Source organism: Notechis scutatus, chromosome 4, assembly GCF_049901735.1.
Source record: "Notechis scutatus isolate UNSWTSFEM ecotype Mainland chromosome 4, rNotScu1.2, whole genome shotgun sequence".
NCBI lineage: Eukaryota > Metazoa > Chordata > Lepidosauria > Squamata > Elapidae > Notechis > Notechis scutatus.
The window spans coordinates 98835634-98853305 of NC_142012.1; the positions used below are offsets into that span (position 1 = coordinate 98835634).

The 17672-nt window shown below is 35.5% G+C and overlaps 1 protein-coding gene across 5 annotated transcripts in view; it reads left to right on the plus strand.

The window, feature by feature from the left end:
• The window catches only part of TNKS2 (tankyrase 2), a 35072-nt gene extending 19238 nt beyond the window's left edge, over nt 1-15834 (plus strand). For 3 of the 5 annotated variants that reach the window (XM_026670773.2, XM_087964185.1, XM_087964186.1), the window contains 13 exons: nt 99-264; nt 481-700; nt 1279-1388; nt 4441-4629; nt 5894-6143; nt 6832-6914; nt 7872-7992; nt 8154-8251; nt 9745-9819; nt 10803-10908; nt 11994-12180; nt 13026-13182; nt 14086-15834. In XM_026670773.2, the coding sequence (XP_026526558.2) occupies nt 99-264; nt 481-700; nt 1279-1388; nt 4441-4629; nt 5894-6143; nt 6832-6914; nt 7872-7992; nt 8154-8251; nt 9745-9819; nt 10803-10908; nt 11994-12180; nt 13026-13182; nt 14086-14148 (1825 nt within the window). In that variant the 3' untranslated portion in view covers nt 14149-15834. The remainder of the gene's footprint in view (nt 1-98; nt 265-480; nt 701-1278; nt 1389-4440; nt 4630-5893; nt 6144-6831; nt 6915-7871; nt 7993-8153; nt 8252-9744; nt 9820-10802; nt 10909-11993; nt 12181-13025; nt 13183-14085) is intronic. The other 2 variants (XM_026670775.2, XM_087964187.1) reach the window with 1 other exon arrangement.
• Nucleotides 15835-17672: the final 1838 nt, after the last annotated feature.

The window sequence follows — 17672 nt, forward strand, 5'->3', positions numbered from 1 at the left end:
TCTGAGACATTCTTTTTCACGATGACTATGCTATCTTTTTAGAATATTGAAAATATTAGTTTGAATTGAAAATTTCTGCTTTCCTTCAAAAATTTCAGTGGGCTGGTTCCTTTGCACAATGCTTGTTCTTATGGACACTATGAAGTGGCAGAACTTCTTGTTAAACATGGTGCAGTTGTGAACGTGGCTGATTTATGGAAATTCACTCCTCTGCATGAAGCTGCAGCAAAAGGAAAATATGAAATTTGTAAACTACTGTTACAAGTAAGTCGCTTGAAATACACGCATTATGAAAGGTTTATTCCATGACATCTAGAGTGTGTGTATGTGTAAAATTCAAATTCATAATGTTTCACATGAATGGAGGAAATGATCTAAGTTAGGCAAGTTGTGGCACAAATACTAGAAGGAATAGAGTGGATTGTTGTACATTATAATGGAATTAATATGTATTTTTTTTTCAATTTGTTACCAAATTAGCATGGTGCTGACCCCACAAAGAAAAACAGAGATGGAAATACCCCATTAGACCTTGTTAAAGATGGTGATACAGATATTCAAGATCTCCTTAGAGGAGATGCAGCTTTGCTTGATGCTGCAAAGAAGGGCTGTTTGGCTAGGGTGAAAAAATTGTGTTCCCCTGATAACGTCAACTGCCGTGATACACAAGGCCGGCATTCTACTCCACTCCATTTAGCAGGTGAGTTCTCTTTAAAAATATAGTGATGTTGCTGTATCACAATCCTAATATGGAAAAACACTTGAGTAGGATTCTGGAGTAGAACATCAAAGTGTATTGGTTAAATCATTATAAAGGACTGAACAAAATAAGTATATTAATAGCAATAATTGTTAATGGTTGTCAAAGCCCTACTTCAGATATATTTGGGTTTTAATTTTGAAAAATGCCCCATGAGAGATATATGAAACCTATCTTACAGTATCAGATATTTGGATAATATAATGTATTCCATCATCTGTCTATTCTGAAAAGCTGAAAGTTTCCAGGATCTTAGATCTTGGTTCTTCCTACCTGTTTTTACTGGTGACGTAAAGAGTTGAACCTGGAATTTTTAATGCAAAAAGACAAGCAAGTCTGCCATTGTGCTTTGCTCCACGTGACTTCTGCTTATATATGGCTGCCTGTGTTGAAAAAAAAAAGTACCTGTGGATTAATGTTCAGAAAACAGGAAAAGAAGTAGGTGATGCTCTTTATCGTAATTGTTTAGTCAGATACAGAATAATTTATTAAAAGTATTTGTTCTCACTACCTCCTAGCTGGTTACAACAATTTGGAAGTTGCTGAGTACTTATTACAGCACGGCGCTGATGTAAATGCACAGGACAAAGGAGGTTTAATTCCTTTACATAATGCAGCATCCTATGGGGTAAGTAGTTTGATTGTTCATTGCAAACCTTTTAAAATTATACATCGGTTTTAAAGGATCCAGCGTGGGTCTCTTAAACCTTTCTGGCACTGCAGTTTCAAGGCTTTTTCCTATTTGCATATATGGATAGAAATTGCTTCCACCATGATTGCTACAAAAACAAAGCAATATAACAATGTGTCCCATCAGTAAATTTCTGAAAGATTCAAAAAATCTCTTCATGTTTTAATTATCGTTATTCTTTTTCTCCTTCAGTTTAGAATAGTTTATACTATGGGAAGTCTCTACTTAAACTAATGATTTAGCGTGAAAATATAGAGTAACTGTTTTGTTTCCATTTTGCGACTCTGGGAATCAAACTATGAGTTTGCTTAATAGAATGAAGGAAATATTCTAGTGAAATCTCACCTATGAGCACAAATTTTGTTCTGTTTGTTTTCAGCGGGATGATCCCTAGTCAAAATTGCAGCAATTCCGTTCTTTTTGCATTGTATTATTTCACCGATACATTGAGATTTTATGTGCAATGAAATCTATGATTATTTCAGTATAAAGAGCAGAACATATTTATGGACATTAGTGTAATGTTGAGATCCAAGTGGTGAACTAGGACTGACAGAATTGAAGTACAAAGACCCATTCAGAGATACCCATCATCTTTGTTGGTCACCGGATGACTTTAAGCAAGTCAGTATTTGTAAGCTTCATCTCCTTATAGAATTATAATGAATGCAAAAATGACCAAGATAATCACATACATAGCCTTGGTATCATTAAAGAAATGGCAGAATTGGGCTTTTCTACCTGAAGGAATGTTATATGTCCCAATGGATTCATATTCAGTCATTTCCATAGTAATATGGAATTAATCATAAATTTGTGGGACAACAAATAGACAAAATAATAGAAAAGGAAGAAGCTAAAGTGCTCTAGGATTTTAGAATTCAAATAGACAATCACTTGCCACTAATCACTCCAGACTTAACAATTGTTGGTAAGAATGACAAAAAAAGTCTGGATACTGGATGTGGTAATACATGGAGACAGCAGACAAGACAAAAAGACCTGTAAATGGATGTAGAACAACTGTGGTAAAATAATGCAAAGATATTACCAATGGTGACAAGTGCCTTGGGTGCAATCCCAAAACATCTGTAACATCACTTGAACACCATCGGCATTGACAAAATTACCATCAGTCAATTCCAAAAGGCAGCTTTACTTGGAACAGCTTATATATTTTGATGATGCCTCTAACAGGCTAGAAAGTGGGAGACTGAGAGTACCTGAATGAAAGCCAGTTGGATGATTTTGGACCAGTTACTCTCTTCAGCCTAACCCACCTCACAGGGTTGTTGTGGGGAAAATAGGAAGATGTGTTAGATGTGTTTGTAAAAATAATAAAGGGGGGATGCAAATACCGCATTTTTCGCTCCATAGGATGCACTCCCCCCCCCCCCAAAATGAGTGGCAATGTCTGTGCGTCTGTGCTGGTCCTTTGGTGAATAGCAGCCAGGGTGCAGCGGTGGGGTCCTTTTTCGGTGCTTGAACCCCACCTCTTCTGTCTTTGTCATTGTCCACCTCTTCTGACTCTTTTCCTCAGTGCAGGAATTAATAGGCAGAGCTGGCACATGAGAGGACACCTATCTCTGGTCCTCTCAGGCTCTGCCTGATTTTTTTTCTTGTTTTCCTCCTCTAAATCTAGGTGCATCTATGGTCAGGTGATTCTTATAATCAGGCAGAGTGTGAAAAATATGGTAAATAAAATAAAAACTATCAAACAGCACAGATCAATCTTAGTTCCTAGGGATGGACTCAGTAGGTGAATAAAAATGCCAAATTCAGTATAATCCAACTGGTTGTGACCAATCATAATATGAAATGTTCCTCATAATAATATGAAACAAACATTGTGTTAAGTGTGGTGTGTTTTAAACTTTCTGATATATCTATAGGCAAAAAAATTACAGGTGAAAGTCCAAAAAATTAGATCTGAGGTTAGCTGTCTCAGTTCTCCTCTACTCCCATCCCTGACATTCTGAGATTAAAGTGACCAGACTGTAGCGGACCTGATGAAAACCAGTTGAAAAAGAAAAGCATTGCTAGTAGTATGTTACACATAGGCTCTTTGCGATTATGTATTTAGATTTTTCTGATGGAAAAAGGTATTTTTCAGGATTGTAAGCTTCATTCAGTAAGATGTTGAAGTTTTGATGTAGTTAGGTCATCTAGAACTGTCCTCACTTCCCTAACGTTGATCTCAGTAGACTGCGGAAAGATAATTTAGCTGTGCACTTCAGTTTGCTACGGTATAATCAGTCAGAACTAAATTTGTAATTACTAATTTGTTTTTGTTTTTTCCAATTTCAAAGTAATTTGAAAGAGAGGTCTAAAGCATAATAGACTTAAGTAAGTCTACAATTCAGTTTTTCTTCACCTCTTTAGAATACTGCAAAGCTCTGCCAGTGGCAAGGATTTGCTTTTGTGTTTGCTTCAGTATTGCTTTTCTCTATCAGGGTTTGTTTGTTTGTTTTTAACCAAAAGTTCTTGCCCAGGCTGTAGTGTATCCCTTTGTATATTCAAAAGTTGGGAGTATGACTTCAGCAGTCAAGACAAGACATACTCATTATGTGTTGTATGTTTAAAAGGTCTGTTTGCAACTAATGTGGTTGTTTTAGAAAATGAAAGGTGGTCTTAACTTATCTTTAAGGACAACTCTTTCACCAAGAGTTCACTTTTTCTACTTGCGGGAAGGATGACAATAAAAACACTATAGCTTTTTTTTTTTAAATGTCCATGAATCTAGCAAAATAATTCTAGTAAGAAATGGAGGGTGTAAGAATATATAGAAAGAACAACACCACCAGTTTAATTTGACAATCTGAAACTTCACCATCTCAAAGATCCACTTTCCAGCCAAGGTCATTTGTGGTGAAAAGTGGCATTAATTAAAGATTTGTATATTGCACATTAATGTCCTGAACCAAATTATAGGAAAAAAAGGGTTTTTTTTCCTGAAGATTGCACTATATAAATGTATTTTATTTTCCAGCATGTAGATGTAGCAGCTTTGCTTATAAAATATAATGCGTGTGTAAATGCTACAGACAAATGGGCTTTCACACCTTTGCATGAAGCAGCCCAGAAAGGAAGGACACAGCTTTGTGCCTTATTATTGGCCCATGGAGCTGATCCTACTCTGAAAAACCAGGAAGGACAAACGTCATTAGACCTAGTCACCGTAAGTGATGGGAATTTTTTGAGAAGTTTGTATTGAGCTTCAGTTGCTGGCTGCTGACCAGGGCATCTGCTGACCAGATTTGAGGGTTTTAAAACATGTAGCTACCGTTTGTGGACTACAAGCTCAAGCAAGGACAGCAACTCCACAAATCTCATTGAAGATGGGCACAAGGAATGTAACTGTAGCTTTTGCAAGTGCGGGATTACAAAAGCAGTTAGGTGTTTTCAACGTTTAAACCTAATCCGTGACTCCAGAAACCACATTTAAAATACCAGCCATGCTTGGTTTGTTGGAATTTGAGCCATCTATATGTGCTCTTTGTCCAAGATTCATGTTTCCTGGGCTATATGCGACTTGGGAATCATTAAAGATGTGCACAATCCATTGATCCACGAACTGTATTTCCAAGAGAACTTCAGAATATTCAGTCCCCTTTGGACCATGCTGCTCCTGGGGATTTCAGCAGTTTCTGGAAGTAAATCCAATAAAACCAGAAGCAATTTGAGGTATTCCAGCCATGGTGTTCTAGTTTGAAACACCATTCCTGCATTACTAAAACCATATGTTGTATGAATAATGTGGCTTTATAGTTTAAATTGTTTTTGCATTAAATTTTAGGAATTAAGTATCTTAAGGCCCATAAATAAGTGTAACAGGTTATTTTTAGGAAGTATTTTAACTGTGAAATGAATTTTTGTTTCAAGATGTAATGTCTTATATCTGTAAACTATATATGCCATGAATATACCATGAATAATGTAAATACATTAAGTTAAGTCCAAAATTCATTGTTATGCCTCAATTGGCACTTTTGTGCATTTAGCTGTATCCTATAAGCATTTAGTGATTTTTAAATTGCTATCCTACAACTGAGTACTCAGAAATATGTTCCTCTGAATTCAGCAAGGCACTCTCCCAGGTAAGTGAGTATAGGATTGTAGGTTATAAGTGCAGCATTTTAATCTTTAAGCCTGTGAGAGGTAGGTTAGAAAGCAAGAGAGTGATTGTGTTCAAGTTGGTAACAGGAAATAGATTTTAATCATACCCTTAAACAATTAGAACTAAAATTTAAGTATGATACAGTCTTGGCATCGTAGTTATCATACTCAAGGAACCTCTGGGCAGAGAATCTGAAATGACAGTGTAAGTAACAAAAAGAAAATTAGAGTAATTGAAGTAAAGCACTGTTTATCTAACCTTATAATTTACTTGTATGTAGTTGTGTCTATTTTAACAGAATGTTAATTTTTTTAAAAATTTCCAGGCAGATGATGTTAGCGCACTCTTGGCAGCTGCCATGCCGCTTTCTGCCTTGCCATCTTGTTATAAGCCTCAGGTTATAAATGTGTCTCAGAATCCAGGAACATCAGCTGATGCACTTTCTTCCATTCCATCCAGTCCATCTAATTTGTCAGCTGCCAGTAGTCTGGACAGCTTGTCTGGTAGCTTTTCTGAAATCTCAGTTGTTAATACAAGCGGTGCTGAAGGAGCTTCTAGTTTGGAAAAGAAAGAAGGTGAGCCTGGAATTTTCTACTGGGTCAGCTTTAAGTTGCTAAACAAAAGGCAGTTTACTTATGCATTAAGGCTTACATCTAATGATGATATGACTAAAGCTATGTTTTTCCATCACAGCTTCATATTTGGCATAATTTTAATACAGAATCATAGAATTGGAAAGGGACTGTTAGTCCAACCACTTGCTCTGTGCAAGAATCCAAATTAAAGCATATTTAAGTGATCACTTAAATAACCATCTGTGGGTTAAATGTATCTACTTGAAGCTTACACAAGTGGACAGCCATGAAACTGATTTATACAATTTCTAATATTTTAAGATTTGGGGAGTTTTTCTTGGGAAAAAAATAGCATCACAAAAGTAACTAATTGTGGACTTCAACATGTTATATTTACGGTAGGATTTCCTATGGAATCCTACATTCTACCAAAAATGTTTTTTAAACTTGTTCAATGTATGTATTAGTCAAGATTTAAGAAGATCCTAACATTATTTAATTTGACTAAATAGAATTTTAAGTGGAAGATAAGGTCAATTTGTACTTTAAAACTATATATTTCAATGTGGTAGTTTTATGAAAATATTGCACTGGATATTCTTGAAGAGAATGATGTGAACACATGCCTGTAGCCTGATAGAATAATTTCAGTTCAATTTATATGTAGCTAATAATTTTTCATATTTAGTTCTCAATGTAGATTTTAGCATCAATCAATTTGTGAGAAATCTTGGACTTGAACATTTGATTGACATACTTGAAAGAGAGCAGGTAAGTAACCGTCTTGGTTTGAAAACCAAGTAAACAATAAATTTCAATGGAAACAGTTGCAAAATCATTGATTTAAATTTTAGCTTGGGAGAATGTTCATAACCAAGATTTAGATTTGGAGATTGATTATATCTTGAGTTTCAAACAGCTAAGTTAAAATACTAATGAACACAAACCAGCTTTCCCTCTTTCATTTCTATAGTTCTCTAAAATATTTCTTAAACTAATGTAAGATACATTTTAGAGAATTGATTTTGTCTGCAGATTATTTTTTCTAGACTTCAGGAAATATGATATGAACACTGATTTACCTATATTAATTAATAATTACACCAATAATTCAGTGTTACAGTTGTACTAAACATGAAAGCATTTTTAACAAAGCATACATATCTGAGTTTTGGTTGTGTAGCTACAAACCTTGTATGTTTTGTTGCATCTTAACAAAGCCTTTGTATGAAATATTTGAAATGTGTAGTAATACTTCATTTCCTAACATCTTGAATTATTTGATTTTAATTAAATTTACTTGTATTTTAAACAGAAGTATTAAAAAATTAGTGATAACAATAGTAAAATAATAAGAGAAGTATCTCTTCAAGCAGTGAGCTTTCACATATTTTCTTAATTACATTTTAAAGAAAAAAGTGTTAAGATTTATTTTCAAATGTACAATATATTTCAATGGTTAAGAAAAACTTTAAGAAATTGTGATCTGATCATTCTTTTGGATAATCTAGGTTTTCTTAAAGTTGAATCAGACGGAGGTTTTTGTTATTAGCATGGCATAACTATTTCACTCTTGTTTCTAAGCATTAAGTATCAATATGGCTTCTAAGAAAACATAATCACTATCAGTTGAAATGCAAAAACCTGACCATACCTTTTTGGCAATCTATTGAATTCTTATGAAGAAAACTAATAATTTTAATATTTAATAATTCCTTTTCTTTGCAGATAACATTGGATGTACTTGTTGAAATGGGGCACAGAGAATTAAAGGAAATTGGAATTAATGCTTATGGTCATAGACATAAAATAATAAAAGGAGTTGAGAGGCTGATCTCTGGACAGCAAGGTATGTTATAATTAAAATATTTAAGCTACATTTTATGCATTTGTGTAGTTCAAAATTGTAACGTTGCAGTTTTCATATATTTTAGTCACCAAAAAACGTGAATCAGTCAGTATGTCTAAAATGTACTCAAGATGCATTACTAATGTTGTCATTTCTCTTAGGTCTTAATTCATATCTAACATTGAATACTTCGGGTAGTGGGACAATCCTTATAGATCTCTCTCCTGATGATAAAGAGTTTCAGTCGGTGGAGGATGAGGTATATTATTGATGTATATCCTTAACTATTTAAACATTACATCTACTGTGTTTCTCACAAAATAAGGCCAGGCCTTTTTTTTTTTTTTTTTGACCTCCGAAAAAACGGCTAGGCCGTCTTTTTGGGGGTAACTTAATTTCCTCCCCCACCTAGAGCGGCCCATATGCACGTACCTCTCCACGAGGCCAAGTGTCTTTCGGGCGATGGAAGGTCCCCAAGGGCAGTCACCAGCCACTTCAATCGGCCGGTAGAAGCGGCCTCGCGGCGAGGGGAGTGTGTGTGTGCATGCTCACCCCGAGGCTGCTTCTACCGGCCGATTGAAGTGGCTGGTGACTGCCCTTGGGGACCTTCCATCGCCCGAAAGACACTGCCTAATGGCGAGGGGACAAGGGCAGCCACGCCTCATCCCGAAGTGGCTGGGGACTCTGCCTTTGGGGAGCTTTCGTCGGCCGAGAGAAGCGGTCTCGCAGCGAGGGGAGTGTGTGTGTGCGCTCGCCCCGAGGCTGCTTCTACCGGCTGATTGAAGTGGCTGGTGACTGCCCTTGGGGAGCTTCCATCGCCCGAAAGACACTGCCTAATGGCGAGGGGACACGGGCAGCCATGCCTCGCCCCAAAGCAGTTGGGGACTCTGCCTTTGGGGAGCTTCAATCGGCTGATGTTCTATCAGTAGATCGGGGTATTCTAGCCTAGGCTACCTGCAGGGCACTCCTAAAGGCAAGTTTTCTCCCCATCCCCCTGCCCTTCCCCCCATTTCTCTTGACCTCATGCAGTTCTAATGAACGATGTGAGAAATGGCGGGGAAACGCATGTATTAAATAGGCCTAGATTTTTGGAGTGGGACTTAATTTCACCTCATGCCTAGAAACCATGCTGGGCCTTCCTATTGGTGGAGGCCGTGTTATTGGAGAAACACGGTAGCATTAGTTAAAACTATTGCTATGAAATACAATAAATGTAACTCTAATTTTCCTGGCATGACAGATTCAGCAATTAACACTGACTTCTTTGGGAACAACTAATCATAATTTCGTATTGTTGTTTTCTACTCTTCAAACCCAAGGGCCATTTACAATGTACTATAATCATAATTGTGGCAATAGTAAATTATCTTTTGAGAGAGCCAGTTTGGTATAGTGGCTAAGTTACCCAGCTAGAAACCAGAAGACTTAAGAATAAAACAAGATTGAACAGAAAAAAAATAATCTTTTGAAATAGATTATAATAAGCGGTACTTGTGACTCTCCAAAGAATTAATTGAAATGAGGACTAATGTAAATTTCATCTACCAACTACCTGCTTCAGATGAGGTTATATGAATCTGTGTTTGAGATTCTACCAAATAAGCCAATGCCAATTTACATAACTCTGATAGAGATCTCTGATCAATTATGAGCAAATTATTTCCAGACAAAGGTTTATTCGGCTGATTTAAATTAAAGTGTTTTGATTTAGATTTTATTTATATGTTTATCTGTGTACATTTTAATATTAAGATGCAAAGCACAGTACGAGAACACAGAGATGGTGGCCATGCTGGTGGAATTTTCAACAGATACAATATCTTAAAGGTAATGTGTAGGTAACTCTGGTACTCTTCTCTTAAGTGAATAATTAATTTTAAAAGCTGAAAGGGGTTAGTAGTGACTTCTAAATAATAATGCAGGGGTTAGTAGTGACTTCTAAATAATAATGCATTATTTTAAAAGAAATTTGGGATTTGGAATCTTTGTCTTCAGCTAATAGATAACAGTGATTGGCATTCTAGTTGAAGCTATTCTGCTGTATTGATGGTTTTTTTCCTTAACATTATTTACTTATTATAATTATATTTGAATTTGTGGTTTTAACTTTATGTATGCCCTCATTCGATCACTATAATTCCTGAAAAATATAAACATCAGTTCAAATGCAAATAATAGGTACTTCAAAATAGGTTGTCCTCAACTTAGGACCAGTCACTTAGTGTCCATTTTACATTATGACTGGCCCCCAAAAGCTACTTACAGCTTTGTTCTGAAATTACAACGTGCCCCCAAGGTCACAAGACTGCAGTTTGGGCAACCAGTCATAAGTTGAAGACTATCTAGCATGTCCTTTTATATTGCCCTATGTATAACGCAGGCAGATTTAAGTTACTGTCTCTCCTTGAAACAGACCCTTCCAGACCCAATGTTAGTAATTTGTTCTTATATTGTCTAGGGGATGGCTCCTCATATATCACTTCTTTAGTTTCCAAATTTTTTTAAGAGTTGTAACCATCAGAGGAGAACGCTGTAATTCCCCTTAGTCAAGTTTTTGGTGACCAATTGTTCATGATTAATTTTCCCATGTTCTTCTTTTGTTGTGTTTTGGTCTGTGACCGCAAATAAAGTGTTATATATATAAGGTTTTAGATTATCAAGAATTCTATAAAAATAAACTTTATCTTACCAGTGTGGATTTATTTTAGGAAGAATTATTATCTGTTTATTCCATGTTAATTGTATAGTGCAATTGCTATCAGAAAGTATGGAAGAACATTGTCTGAAATTGTGGATTTTTTCCCCTCTAGATACAAAAAGTATGTAACAAAAAACTCTGGGAAAGATACACTCATAGGAGGAAAGAGGTTTCTGAAGAGAATCATAATCATGCTAATGAAAGGATGTTGTTCCATGGTATTTCATTTTGTCTAAAAGTTATATTGCATTTCTTCAGATGATTTCAGTTCAGTTCATTGTTAGAAATTCTGATCACTATATACTGTATATAAGTTCTCTATTGACTTTTAACTAATAATTGATTAATTGGTATAGTAAAAGAATTCCTGTGCAATTCAATCAAAATCCTATTAGTGAATTTCCAGAGTATGTAATTGATAAATGCATGTCACATACATGAGCCATGGTGGTACAGTAGTTAGAGTGCAGTACTGCAGGCTACTTGTGATTGCAATTTGCCAGTTCAAATTTCACCAGGCTCAAGGTTGACTCAGCCTTCCATCCTTCTGAGGTGGGTAAAATGAGGACCCAAATTGTCAGGAACAATATGCTGAGTTTGTAAACTGCTTACAGAGGGCTGTAAAGCACTATAAAGCGGTATATAAGTCTAAATGCTATTGCTATTGATTCAAAAAAGGCACAATCAGACCCACACCTTCAAACTAGCTATTTTATTGTTCCCTGCCTCAGATAAGGCACAGGCATTGTGGGATGTATGTGGGGAAAGTTGTGGTCAGACCTTGCCTTATTGTGTTTACATAACAAATCCAGGCTCTTTCCCTGATTAACCCTTCTATCCGACTTGGACAATTACTCTCCAACAATATAATAATATATATTTTACCTCAAAGCAATTAGATTATGATGGGCATTTCCAGTGTCTGCAACTGCCCTACATAAAACTGAATGTTTAGTGATTGGGTATGCCTAATTTAGAGTCAGGTTCTGTAGTACAGTGATAGATTTACAGATCTCAAACCAAACTTGTCTCTGATGCACTAAATCAGCACTGGTTAAGGAATATGTAGATTAGGCTTCATATCAGAATTGGTTGTAGCCCAATTAGATGTCTTATTCCATACCAGAATCCTCATCAGATTCTACCCCACCCCACCCTCCCAATATTTAATTCAGTCACAATTCTTTTCTGGGGTAGATGTTCTAGTATGTTTTTCTGCATAAGTGGCAGAAACTGTATGTATAAATATGGGAAAATACTTCCATTCGAAGAATATAAAAACCACTTTCTGTTTTATTTTCAGGCTCTCCTTTTGTGAATGCAATTATTCACAAAGGCTTTGATGAAAGGCATGCGTACATTGGAGGAATGTTTGGAGCAGGAATTTATTTTGCTGAAAATTCTTCCAAAAGCAACCAGTATGTCTATGGTATTGGTGGAGGCACAGGTTGCCCCATTCACAAAGACAGGTCTTGTTACATCTGCCATAGGTAAGTTATGTTTATTTTTATAGCTACATGCTCCTTATTGGCACACAGATTTCAGTGGGTCTAAACAAATTTTATTTTATTTTATAGCCAGGCACCACCAATTCTATACCTGTGTGTTTGGTTTCTCCTGTTATTTTATGAGAAGCCAAACACACAATATAGAATAGGCGATGCCTGGCTCAACAGTAGTTATTGTATGAGGGATCTAGGGGTTAGTGAACAACCACTTAATGAGGTAGCAACGTGCTATGGCTGCCAAAAAAGCCAATGCAGCCCCAGGTTCCATCAACCTGGGATCAAGGATAGTATCAAGATTACATGAAGTGTTCTTTATACTGCACTGGTATGACTACACTTGGAATACTGCATCAGTTTTGTATCACCATGATACAAAAAAGATACTGAGACTGTATTCTAACAAACAAAAAAAAGGACTAGGGGCGACATGATAGCAGTCTTCCAACATTTGCGGGGCTGTCAGAGAGAAGAGGAGTCAACTATTCTCCAAAGTACCTTGGGGCAAGCAAGACAAACAAATGGAAGATTAATAAAGAGAGACCCAACTTAGAATTAAGGGGAATTTTCCTGACAGTCAGAACAATTAACGGATGACACAAGTTGCCTCCAGAAGTTGTGTGTTCCCCTTCCCTGGAGGTTTCCAAGAACAATGTCTCTGCTATAGGGTTAGTTGAATGGAAAAAGAAAGGCAACATTTTAATAGATTAAAATAATGTTTAGATTGTACTCAGGATCTTTATTACATAATCCTGTACTCAGGGTTACTTTCCTCACTAGATTTGTTTTTTACACATTTACTAATGAAATGCTTCTCTTATTTAATATAGGCAGTTGCTTTTTTGCCGAGTAACTTTGGGCAAATCATTCCTACAGTTTAGTGCCATGAAAATGGCTCATTCTCCACCAGGACACCATTCAGTTACTGGACGACCTAGCGTGAATGGGCTAGCTTTAGCAGAATATGTCATCTACAGAGGAGAACAGGTAGTGTATTTATGGTTTATTTTGTAAATATTAGAATGTAAAATATTCATGACATGGAAACAGAATATTATGAAGCAGCCTCCCTTTGAAACAAATGTCAAATGTCTTTAGTCTGGATCCTGGATGTTGTATTAATGAGTCAACAAATTTCACATATCTAATAAGCACGTTTTCCTTAAATGTATGAAAATCTATTCATAACTCTTTTATTTTGCTTAGTTCAGCAAAAAAAAAGTATAGCATATTTTTTTGGGGTGTCCAGGATTTTGTCTGTTAGCAGTTAACATGCCTTTTAAAAAATGAAACGGGAGTGTGTACATGTTATAAAACAAAGTACAGATATTTTTAGAATTTCTCTGGGTCCCACGGGTGTTTTTAGAAAATAAAAATTATGGCCAGTAGTTCATTTATAAATGTTACCATAAAAGATAAGTTGGGGTTTTAATGCATTGCCTTTTCTTATAAACTACTGAGACCCTACCTAGAGTATAGAAATCTTGCTATAGCAAAGAACAGGGCTGTCAAACTCGCGGGCTGGATGCATCACGCACTGGCCACGCCCACACCTGGTTTTGCGAAAGGGAAAAAAGACACGATACGTCATGTGATGATGCCGTTTGACACCCCTGGTATAGAAAATAGCATAGAAATCTTTGTAATAAATACAATAAACAGCGGGCATTGGAAAAAAATTGGGGAAATACTTTAATTATTTGTAGATATTCCTGATGGTAGTCATTTTGACCATGGGCAGCTCCCTTTCTTGGCAGCCTGTGTGTGTGTGTGTGTGTGTGTGTGTGTGTGTGTGTACACAATTTTTACTTGCTATAAATAGTTTTTGCCACCATCTGTAACTACATTTTTAAAATGTGAGGAAATGATAATCCCATTTTTATCTTTCAGGCCTATCCAGAATATTTGATTACCTACCAGATTGTAAAGCCTGAAATTGCCACAGAAGCTTGAAACTCCAGCTATTTTACAAAGGTCAAATTTAGCAGTAATCTTAATTGCTAATATATACACGTATATATCCTTCCTTCCCCTCTTCCCCATCTTGGTGGTAGAAAATGTGAATAAAATCTAACATTTTTGACAGATGAAGCTTTAATAACTGTAAAGTACGTTTTCTAAAAATTCAGAAACTTTTTCAGCACTTTAACAGATCTCATTCCAGGTGATGCTAGTTTGTCTGTACTAAATTATAAAACAGATATTAACTTGAACTTTGTTTTCTATTTGCCATTTCAGTGCAATCTAACAAATTGTTGCTATACAGGAACTCATTTTATTAAAACTGTGTTCTTTAAAACACTACATTTACACAGAGAACGATTGCATTTGTAAAACTGTAAATAAGATATTTTCTACTAGCCTGATATTTATTTGCATTGTATTTGTAAAATAAGTGTTTCAAAACTGTAGTACATGGAAAACATATAAACTTCACATCCCCATCTGCATTTCATCACAAACAACTGTGAAAAGACCACCTTTGAGTCTTGCAAATTAAGCAGCAGCATTCATTTGGCTTTTCTTCAGTTAGTTGAGTTTAATGGAGGAAAATGTATTCCAGTAGATTGTTCCTAAATTGTGCATATTCCTGAGGAATTTAGTAAACATTCCACTTGCTCATCACATTGATCATTACTTAAGATATCTTTTGGACAGGGATAAGTTAGCTAATGATTTGTCTAATGTAGAAAAACTTTTGATTAACATTAAAACAGGGTATTTAAGAATGAACAAGCATATGTTCCTGATTTCTGTTTAGATGTAATGGCACTATAAAATCAAAATGAATCTTTTGCATGTGGGACAAAGGTGGAAAAGGGGTACCCATGCCTTTCAAAACACCGAAAACTTTTCCACACACCCTCTTCTAAAATGTAGTTTCCTTATTCCTTTAGTTCAATCAAGGTATTTTTCGTCTTACAGGTTCGCCTGTAATATATATGTATATATAATTCCAATTTTTTTCCATTGATCCAATTTTAAATGAGCAATTAATTGCAGTTTTTCAACCTTTAAGACAATGTCCTATGATGTACTTTTAATTATAGATCATTATTACATTACGGTTTTTTAAAAAAAATTGCCAAGAGTGCTTAAATTGTCTGGTTCATATGGTATCTTAGATTTGAGTCTTAAATAATTGCTGTGCACGTGAAGTCAGTGCATGGATGGTTTATAAAATCGTGTGAAAAATATAGTAAACATTACTTCATGATGGTCACTGCTGGATAAAGGACAGTTCAGTTAAATAAAAGAGGTCTTTGCACTGCATGTTTTCTATTCACTAGTTTAGCCAAATACCTGAACAAGTATTCATGCAAACTATGCTAACTATGATTTAAGCATTAAAAACCCTTTTTCATTATTGAAAATATTTCATTCTTTGTGAATGATTATTTAATGTGATGTAAATTATTGTGGTAATGGTAGCATTTTAAATGGTACCATAGGATTGGTTAAAATGTTTTTAATTTTGCATGGCAAAACAATTTTTCAGAAGGCAGATTGTATCATGATTTTGATTGTGTTGAGGTTCAAGCCTCCTGTGCAATTAGAGGTTTATTCATCTTGAAAGTGTCTTACCTGTATTGTATTGCATTCTTCACCATTCAACCCAAATAAACTTCATTCACAAGCTTTTTGGTAGTGTGTATTATGATTGCAAGTTATTAAAATTAGTACAACTGAGGTATTATTTAAATGCAGTTATTATATTTGTTTCCTGTGATATGGATGTTTTTGACTGGCTGTATGTCTAAAATCACCCTGATTTTGGGAGAGTTTCAATTCCAATATCTATTTCTCTCATGCAGCACATAATATACTCTTTCTCATGTCTTCATAATATTTTTCTTCTGTATTCTGGCATATTTCAGAGTATTTATATATTGTAAGTTTTAAGTAGTATTGATCTATGTATCAGAACAATGCAAATGTCAAGGTGGCTTGGAGTTTTAGGATAAAGTCTTTGTTTTATTTTAAATCCACAGAGACCATGTTCTAAAACGAGCAGGGGGGAAAGTATCCAGTTATTACTGTTAGGATATGTGCAGAGTAACCCTTGTATAAAAAGGATATGCACACGGAAAATGGTTTATGAGAACAGTTATGAATAAATATACAGCCACACAGAGTTGAACAAGTTGTATTAATGTTTACCTGAAGATATAGCAACAGTCCAATAAACAGTCCATGTCATACACGTTTTTAACAGTCCAAAAATATCCAGTTATAGTCTTCTTACTGGTTTCATGTCTTATACAGCAGACACATATCAAACCATAATACAACAGATAACCTTCGATATCAACAGAATATTAAAATAAACAGGGTTAGTCAGTATCAGTCCATAGTAAGTATCAATAGAGATCATCAGTGAAAAAGAGAAAGAGAATTAAACCATGATCTATAGCTCCCTCTTATGGCAACTTGTAGCATAATTAACCAACCAGAACACAGCATAATACATTACAGTATTTTTCCTTAAAGCTATAAACATATATATTTGTAGTTTATACATTGCCAACCCAACTACGTTATTTACATATACATAACAACTACTATAGTTCAGTTAATATCTAAAGATTAAAATAAGTTGCCCATAAACCTCAAATCACTTGTACAGCTATATGTTTAGGATAGAAATGAGGTAAGGTAAAATAGCTTGACAGGGAAGAAAAGAAAAAGATTAGTGGGAGATTATCTCAGCCAGCAAAATTTGACAGTTACTCTATACCACATTCCTCTCAATACTCAAGCTCTTGTAAGGATCTGTCCTGCCATTCACGATGAAATTCTGCAGCACTCCTTGTCCCTCCCTGGTGAATGCTGCAAGGAAAAAGGATTAGATGCTTCTGTCACAGTTTTTGTGGAATCAGCGAGCAAAGGAAGATTCTCGTCCCTGGATTTGCAGGTTTCTAATATTCCCACTATCAGACTCTAGTCCACTTTCAAACATTTTGGGGGGAAAAGTTCTGTTCTAAGAGAAACATTGCTTTGTGGTGGTGAGTGGGATGTATTTCAGAACAATTTTGAAGTATTCTTCAACATCCTCTTGTTTAAACTTAGAAGTGATGTATTGGAAGAAGTTTGCAGCTTTTAAAAGTTCTTAATGATATGCTGTATCTTGATTGATAATGGAATTGGTAGGAGGTTGGTTTTCAGTGTTCAAGTGCATAACTGAATACTTGTAAAATTTGTATTTAAAGCATTTTCTTGCACAGCTGTATGAGTAAAGCACTAGCTCTTAAACCTTTTAACATGGTCCATGTGAACTTTAGTTTTTCCTGTCTTTGGCACCCTAGCATTTTCTCAGAATGAGTGCATAGATTAAAGTTCAAGATTCTTGATTTCATTAATGCATGGCATCTGATCATACTGCACATATAGTTGAATTAACTTTATCATTAGTGGGACCACAAAGGAAACCTTGCCATGATTTCATTTCAAAATGAAATAGCCTCAAATGAAGACTT